Source organism: Anopheles marshallii, chromosome 2 (assembly GCF_943734725.1).
Source record: "Anopheles marshallii chromosome 2, idAnoMarsDA_429_01, whole genome shotgun sequence".
NCBI lineage: Eukaryota > Metazoa > Arthropoda > Insecta > Diptera > Culicidae > Anopheles > Anopheles marshallii.
In genome coordinates, this window is record NC_071326.1 from 49,927,657 (window position 1) to 49,936,049 (window position 8,393).

The 8,393-nt window shown below is 47.3% G+C and overlaps 1 protein-coding gene across 1 annotated transcript; it reads right to left on the reverse strand.

Moving 5' to 3' along the window:
- Positions 1-201: 201 nt before the first annotated feature.
- LOC128709564 (mucin-22-like) lies at positions 202-7,891 on the reverse strand. Its single transcript, XM_053804571.1, has 4 exons — positions 5,987-7,891; positions 5,347-5,776; positions 542-5,244; positions 202-480 (listed from the first exon to the last, which is right to left on the reverse strand). The coding sequence occupies exons 1-4, from the start codon at positions 7,649-7,651 to the stop codon at positions 202-204; spliced, it is 7,077 nt and encodes a 2,358-aa protein (XP_053660546.1). The 5' UTR covers positions 7,652-7,891.
- Positions 7,892-8,393: the final 502 nt, after the last annotated feature.

Sequence of the window (8,393 nt, forward strand, 5' to 3'; positions counted from 1 at the left end):
CAGCTGCGCAGGAAGAGGTTGCAGCGGTTCATGCGTGGTCCGAAACAGCCTGACACGGAACGCCCACCTACACTGGCACCAGTTCATGTTGAGTAGTTAGTTGTACCGAGGAAAGAGAATAGCTAGAGGGATTCGGGAATACGATGAAGAATTATGGCAGCCGGAGCTCTTTTGCTCCTTGAAAACGCAGCGCTTGCATCTCTAGAACAAGCTACGGCGCCGATTGCCGATGTTGATCCATTCGACCGGCAGTTCCGAGCGTTCCTGCATCGGTGTCGTCTGGCACTCAGGAATCTTCTGGACACGTTCACAGCGTCGGCTTACTCGCCAGTAAACGTAACCCTTCGGACAGCGGTACATATTCGGTTGAAGGCCAGACCGTCCTTGGGTACAGCGTAGGAACGTGGAGCTGCACTTCTGATCATCGATCGCGAAATGGCCATCTGTAGGACAGAGTGGTTCCATCGAACCAAGCTGCATCTGCAAGGAAAATAATGGTGAGTACCTTCGCAATATTCTTCCCAAGACCACCTTCACTCACTACCGGCAGCTGACGTGTGTTTCGAAGCTGTGATCGCAGATTGGATGCCTTGCAACGGTCATCTCCCTCGGCCGGTTCTGTACACTGTGTTCGGTCCTCCTGATAAACGGTGTCGTTTGGACAGCTAAACACGACGATGCTGTAGTCGTAGCTGTTCGGTTTCTCCGTACACTGGTAGAACAGGTTGCAATTCTTCGGGTGTCGTTTGAATCCGGTCGGGCATACGAAACGTTCCTGATCTTCATCGACGGGTGGGCACGAGCTCATGCAACCTGCTGGACATTCCTGAGATGCGGGTTCCGTGGAGGATTCCATACCCTCAGTTGTTTGCTCCTGTCCGGCCGCTTCGGTGGTCATCTCCGATTGACCCATGGTTGTCATCTCTTGTTCTCCACCGGAGGCTGTAGTTGTTTCCTGTTGAGCAGTAGTGGTTGTTTCCTGTTGGCTGCTGGAAGTGGTAGATTCTTGCGCAGCCATAGTCGTCGTTTCTTGCGCAGCCATCGTTGTTGTCTCCTGAGCGGCCATCGTAGTCGTTTCTTGTGCTGCCATTGTCGTTGTCTCCTGAGCAGCCATTGTGGTGGATTCCTGAGCAGCCATCGTGGTGGATTCCTGAGCAGCCATCGTGGTGGATTCCTGAGCAGCCATCGTGGTGGATTCCTGAGCAGCCATTGTTGTTGTCTCCTTAGCTGCCGCTGTTGTAGTTTCCTGGGATACTTCAGTCATCGTGGTAGCTTCGGTAGTTTCTTGTGCGGCTGCCGTTGTCGTTTCTTGAGCCGCTCCCTCTGTGGTCGTCATCATTTGCGCCTGTGTTGTGGTTTCTTCCTTTCCGGCAGCCGTCGTTTCGGAACTCATCGAATCGGTAGTCGACTCCTGTTGGGCACCGGCCGCAGTCGTTGCTTCCGTTTGCTGGGCCGTCGTCATTTGGGCGGCTTCGGTCGTAGGACTTGGTTCTTCTGTAACAGAGGTAGTTGATTCAGCGTTCGATTCAGTTGTTTCCGCAGGTGCGGTTTTGGAACAATTGCGGGGTGGTTGGACACTGTCCTCGTGATTGCAGGTATTTACAGCGGGATCCCAAATGGTACCCTCGGGGCAGTCGAAGTGAAAGACGGAAAAGTTTTCACCCATTCCGTCCCAATCAATGCAGCGGTAGAACTTGGTACAGTCGTCCGGATTCGGAAAGTATCCAGCCTCCGTACAGTTTACTGGCGTTGTGGAGGATGAAGAAGCTTTCATGCGTTCGGTGGTGGATTCGGACGAGGATTGCATGCTTTGGGTGGTTGATGAAGATGAAGATGACGAAGTTGTTGATGACGGTGCGGAAGAAGCGGTGGTGGAGGTAGTGCTTTGTTTTTTGGTGGTGGTGGTGGAGGGTGTTTGGGTGGTGCTAGTTGTAGTTGTAGAAGCGGTTGTGGAAGGAGCTTGTGTGGTACTAGTAGTAGTAGTAGTGCTTGTGGAAGGAGCTTGTGTGGTAGTACTAGTGGAAGGAGCTTGTGTGGTAGTAGTAGTAGTAGTAGTGGAAGTAGTGGTGGAATCAGTAGTAGATGTAGCTGTTGTTGATGATGATGATTGTGTTTGATTAGTGTTATTGCTAGTGTTACCTGTCTGTCCGCCGCACATTTCAACAACATTCTCATGATTACATGTTTGCAGTGCCTGATCCCATGCGGTACCTTCGCCGCAAGTGAAATCATACTTATTGTATCCACCCTTGCCATTGTCTACACACCGGTAGAACTTCCGGCAATCGTCCGGATTGCCCATAAAACCTTCTTCAGTACATTCGCCCGGGGAAGACGAACCACCAATTGTAGTAGTTTGCTGCGAATTTTCAGTAGTCGTTTCACTACCGGTGGTGGTCGTTTCCTGACCCTGTGCGGTTGTCATTTCAGATGCCATTTCACTGGAAGTAGTCATTTCTTGTCCAGTGGTAGTCGTTTCTTGAGTCGATGGAGCAGCTGTAGATGAGTCGCTGGTTGCTGTTGTCGATTCATGGCTGGCCTCTGTTGTAGTTGTTTGTTGTTCTACCGGAGTTGTTTCCTGTGTTGAAGCTGTTGTCATATCTTGTCTGGCAGTTGTAGTCTCTTGACCAGCAGTAGTTCCATCTGTCTGGGCTTGTGGCGTCGTTGCGTCCGTCGCAGCAGTGGTACCATCACTAGTTCCAGTCGTCATGTCCGTACCGCTTGGCTCGGGTTCTGGCTCTGGTGGCCGGTCTGCACCACAGTTAGGAATTTCGTACTCGTAGTTACATGCTTGTTTGCTTTCGTCCCAACCTGTGCCTTCCGAGCAAGTGAACTCGTACTTCGTGTAACCACCTTTACCATTGTCGACACAGCGGTAGAACATTTTACAGTTCGTCGGATGAGGCTTAAATCCTTCCGAATCGCAACCTTCCGATGATGGCATTGTTGACGTTTCGGTAGCACCTTCTGGAGTAGTGGATGAATCTCCCGCTTCAGTAGTGGACGTCTGACTTTGCGATCCGGTTGTCTGCTCTTGTGAATTAGCAGTTGTTTCTCCTTTGGACGATTCTGTTGTCTGACTTTGAGATTCAGTAGTTTGTTCTTGAGCAGCGGACGCATTTTCTTCCTTGGCTGCTTCTGTAGTGGATGGTCCGGATTCTGCTGGTGTCGTTGTACTACTTGCACTGCTCGTTGTTTCTTGACTAGCCGCATCTGTAACACCTGTGGTTAGTGATTCCGGTTCCAGACTATTCATTGTTTGCTCTGTAGTACTTGGCATAGATTCTGTGCTTGAGGATTGTGCTGGTGGCAGATAGGTATTGCCGGGACCGGACGAACTACCCGGATACTGAGAGGATGCAGTTTCACCGCCCGTTCCACATTTGGAATTTTGGACAGATGTTGGATGGTTACAGGCAAGAATGTCATTGTCCCAAACGGTACCGGGACCGCAAGTGAACTCGTACCGATCGTATCCCCCGTTGCCGTTGTCGACACAGCGATAAAACTTTTTACAATTCGACGGATGCTCCATAAATCCTTCTTGCTCGCATACACCATTAGTTCCTGCGGGTACCGAGGGCGTTTGGGTGGTAGTGGTAGTTTGCTGTTGGCACGGTGGAACCGTAGTTGACTGCTGTGCAGCAGGCGTGGATTCTTCGGGTCCGTTTGTTTGATTTGGTCCATCGGTTCCGGTCGTTCCACTTGGACCATCAGGCCCGGTTGATCCAGATGGTTGTTCAGGTCCGTTAGGTTCTTTAGGTCCACCTGGTCCGTTAGGGCCATTGGAAGGTTCATTAGTTCCATTGGGTCCACTGTCTGGTCCATCAGTTCCATTTGGACCGTTTGGCCCTTCGGTCGGTTCACTCGTTCCTTGAGGTCCATTAGGCCCACTTCCATTACCTTCGGGTCCATTTGGTCCAGTACCATTGGGTCCATTTTGACCACTTTGAGGTCCCGATCCTTGCCCATTTGCCTTACCACATCGACCATCCTGCACGGCCCAATCATGGTTACAACTGCCAGCATTGTCATCCCATACAGTTCCATCTCCGCAGCGGAACTCGTATCGTGTAAATTGTCCATTGCCATTGGAGACACAGCGGTAGAACTTTTTACAATCGTTCGGATCGCCCATAAATCCATCTTCAGTACATGCTGGGGCAGATCCAGACGAGGACGGTTGGCTAGTGGTAGAGCCGGAGCTGGTTGCACTTCCGGTGGTTGATGCAGAGGACGGACGCTGCGTAGTGCTTGATGGTTGTGCTGAAGAAGAGAGAGTGGTTGTGGACTGAGTACTTTGCATAACGATTGTGGTGAGCATTGTGGTGGATTGTGTGGATGGTGGTGTAGTTTGTGTTGTTGTTTCTTTGGAGGACGACGCTGTGGATGATTGTGTAGTGTGTATCGTTTGTGTAGTTGGCACTCCTGAGGTGGTTTCTACCGTAGAACTAGAAGCAGGCGCCGATGGTTTGGCGGTAGTTGTTTGTGTTGTTGTGGGTTCTGATGTGGTTGTGTTTTCATGTGTAGTGTTTGCTTCCGTAGGAGCTGGTGTAGGTTGTGTTGTGGAGGGTACCTCCGTCGAAGGTGCCAGTGTGGTTGTTTCCTGTGTAGGTGCGATGTGTGTGGTAGATTCTTCCGTCACCGTAGATTGTTCGGTGATGGGTTCTAGTGATGGGCTTGGCTCAGCCACTGTTGTCGATCGCTCAGTACTTGACGGTTCCTGAGTGCTAGAGGATTGAACAGTGGAGTGTTGTGTAGTGGGTTGTTGTGTACTGTTTTCACTGTGTTGTGTTGTTTCAGGTGTGAGTGTGGTAGACTCGGTGATTTGTGTAGTAGTTTCTATGGTTTCAGTTAGAGTAGTCATTGATGGCTTCTCGGGTGTAGTTGTTTGAGTGGGTGTGGTTGTTTCGGTACTTCCCATCGATGATGTTTCCACACTAGATTCTGTTGTTGTGTTTATGTTAGTTTGTGTGGTTGATGCTTCCGAAACATGTGTTGGTGTCGTGTGTGGTGGTGTAGAAAATTCGCTAATGGTAGGCGATTGTGTGCTTTGAGCCTGTGTGGTGGGTGTTTGTGTTGTAGAGGAAGGAACAGTAGTTGTTTTCTGAGGTTCCTCAGGAGTAGTAACTTGTGTTGTGGACGGTTCAGTGACGGAGCTACTAGAAGTTGATGTGGTTTGTGTGGTAGTTGTGCTAGTGGTGGTAGTGCTTTGAGTAGTGGCGGGCATTTCAGTGGTTGATGCTTCCGAAACATGTGTTGGTGTAGTGTGTGGTGGTGTAGAAAATTCGCTAATGGTAGACGGTTGTGTGCTTTGAGCCTGTGTGGTGGGTGGAGTAGTAACTTGGGTTGTGGACGGTTCAGTGGCGGAGCTACTAGAAGTTGAGGAAACTATTTCAGTAGACGACGGAATGCCAGAAGATGAGGGCGTTGATGGTTCAGTTGAGGTGGTTTGCATTGCTGTGGAAGTAGTAGTAGGATCAGCAGTTGGAGCAACAGTAGTAGAAGTAGTTGTTGTCATCTGTTGAGCAGTCGTGGATGTTGTAGATTGCATTTCTGGAATTGCGCTAGCGGTCGAAATTGTCGTGCTGGAGCTAGATTCTAGTGGAGCTTCGGTGGAAGTGGATTGTGGAGCAATAGTGGTAGAAGAAGTAGGGCTCTGGCTATTGATGTTTTGATTTCCAGAAGACTGCTGATTACTTTCATTGGTTTGGCTTGATCCAGAGGACGACTGATTATGTTGGTTGTTGGAGCTTTGATTTGAATTGTTGTTGTTCGATTGGTTAGTTTGATTGCTTCCATTCGAACTGGATCCATTGCTCTGATTATTATTACTCTGCTGCTGATTCGATTGATTTTGGTTATTGTTTTGGGAGCTTTGGTTTTGTGTATTTTGTCCTTGCCCTTGGTTCTGATTATTGTTAGATGATTGGTTTTGACTGTTTTGTTGGCTATTCGAGTTACCATTGGAGCTATGATTGTTATTGTTGTTCTGATTTTGATTTTGATTATTACTATTTGATCCTTGATTTTGATTATTAGTTTGTTGATTTTGACTTTGATTATTATTGCTCGATTGATTGTTATTACTTTGTCCCTGATTTTGGTTGTTTGTTTGCTGATTTTGTCCTTGATTTCCATTGCTCCATTGGTTGTTATTATTCGATCCCTGGTTCTGATTGGTCGACTGTTGGTTTTGAGCTTGATTCTGGTTGTTCCATTGGTTATTACTGTTCTGACCTTGATTCTGGTTGTTCGATTCTTGGTTTTGTCCCTGATTTTGATTATTAAACTGATTACTACTGGTAGAGTTTTGTGTTTGCGTACTCGTTTGATGACTTTCACTTTGACTTTGATTATTCCATTGCGTATTACTATTTGATTGTTGATTCTGATTATTCCATTGATTATTTTGGCCCTGATTGTTATTGTTCCACTGGTTATTATTATTTTGGCCTTGATTTTGGTTGCTCCATTGGTTATTTTGACCTTGATTATTGTTATTCCACTGATTGTTACTATTTTGACCTTGATTCTGATTGTTCCATTGATTGTTTTGACCTTGATTATTGTTATTCCCCTGATTGTTACTATTTTGACCTTGATTTTGATTGTTCCATTGATTGTTTTGACCTTGATTATTGTTATTCCACTGATTGTTACTGTTTTGACCTTGATTCTGATTGTTCCATTGGTTGTTTTGACCCTGGTTTTGATTGTTCCACTGGTTGCTATTATCTTGTCCTTGATTCTGATTACTCCACTGATTATTTTGTCCCTGGTTTTGGTTGCTGAACTGGTTATTATTATTCTGGCCCTGGTTTTGATTATTAAATTGATTATTTTGACCTTGGTTATTGTTGCTCCATTGGTTGTTGCTACTTTGGCCTTGATTTTGGTTGCTCCATTGCTGATTTTGACCTTGATTTTGATTGCTCCATTGGTTGTTGTTACTTTGACCTTGATTATTGTTGCTCCATTGCTGATTCTGACCTTGGTTCTGGTTGTTCCATTGGTCACTTGCTCCAGATCCTTGATTTTGATTTTGCCATTGACCGTTGGAACCTTGGTTCTGGTTGTTCCATTGGTTGTTGTTGTTTTGCCCTTGGTTCTGATTGCTCCACTGGTTGTTTTGTCCTTGGTTCTGATTATTCCATTGATTATTGTTGCTTTGACCTTGGTTATTGTTATTCCATTGGTTATTTTGTCCTTGATTCTGATTGGCCCATTGATTGTTGCTGGAAGAACCTTGGTTTTGGTTTTGCCACTGATTGTTAGATCCTTGATTCTGATTGGCCCATTGATTATTGTTACCTGATCCTTGATTGTTCCATTGATTATTACCACTAGATCCCTGGTTCTGGTTGCTCCATTGCCCACCTGATCCTTGATTATTCCACTGATTATTACCACCGAAACTGCTGGAACTGGAACTACTACTACTACTGCTACTGCTGCTACTGCTGCTGCTAGAACTACTCGAACTTGAGCTAGAGCTGCTTGAACCCTGACCGTTGGCACCTTGGACGAAAGTTGTCATATTATTGTAATTGCTCATTTGACTTGCCGCTGAGCTCTGCGAGCTGGTGGTGTTCGTAGTGATACCATTCTGAGTCATTGATCCAAAGGCTTGGGTCATATTTCTATCCATGGATGCGTTCGACTGGCTGAATGATTGTTGATTGACGTAGTCACTTTGAGAATTTTGTGTACATCTTTCCACGGAACTCGCATGGTTACAGGAACCGATCTGGTCGTCCCACGCAGTACCTTCCCCACACCGGAATGGGAGTTTTTGGAAACTCCCATCCGCTTGAGAAACGCACCGATAGAACACTTGACAATCGTTCCTGTCACCAACGAAACCGTCCTCCTCGCATGGCACTCCATCGTCTACGATTGGTTTTTTGTCCTCTTTTTGGGCCCCCTGTGAGCTTGACTGTTCGTGTCCCGATCCGGGGAGCTCATTACCTTCCGGATTTACACTGTTTTCGGCATCACCATTACCCATCGGTTCCTGCTCATTCTGCTCCATCGCTTGCGGTTCGGGTTCCGGTGCAGCCGGTTCCGGCTCGGGTGCCGCCGGTTCGGGTTCCGGTGCAGGGCCGTATCCGCCGTCTCCACCATCAATTTCGTTACCAGTCTCTCGGCATTCTTCTCGTTCGGAGTCTCGCGGGTGCACACAAACATTTTCGATCATGGAAAATACAGTTCCCGGTCCACAGCGGAATTTGTATGCCGTCAGATTATCGCCTTCCTGCACGCAGCGATAAAACACGGCACAGTCGTTTTGGTCCACCGCAAAACCTTCCTCCTGACATTGGAATTTAGCAGCTGTAAGGAAATAAACAGTGATTGGAATTATTGATGGCAGTTTGTTTGATTTGTTTGTC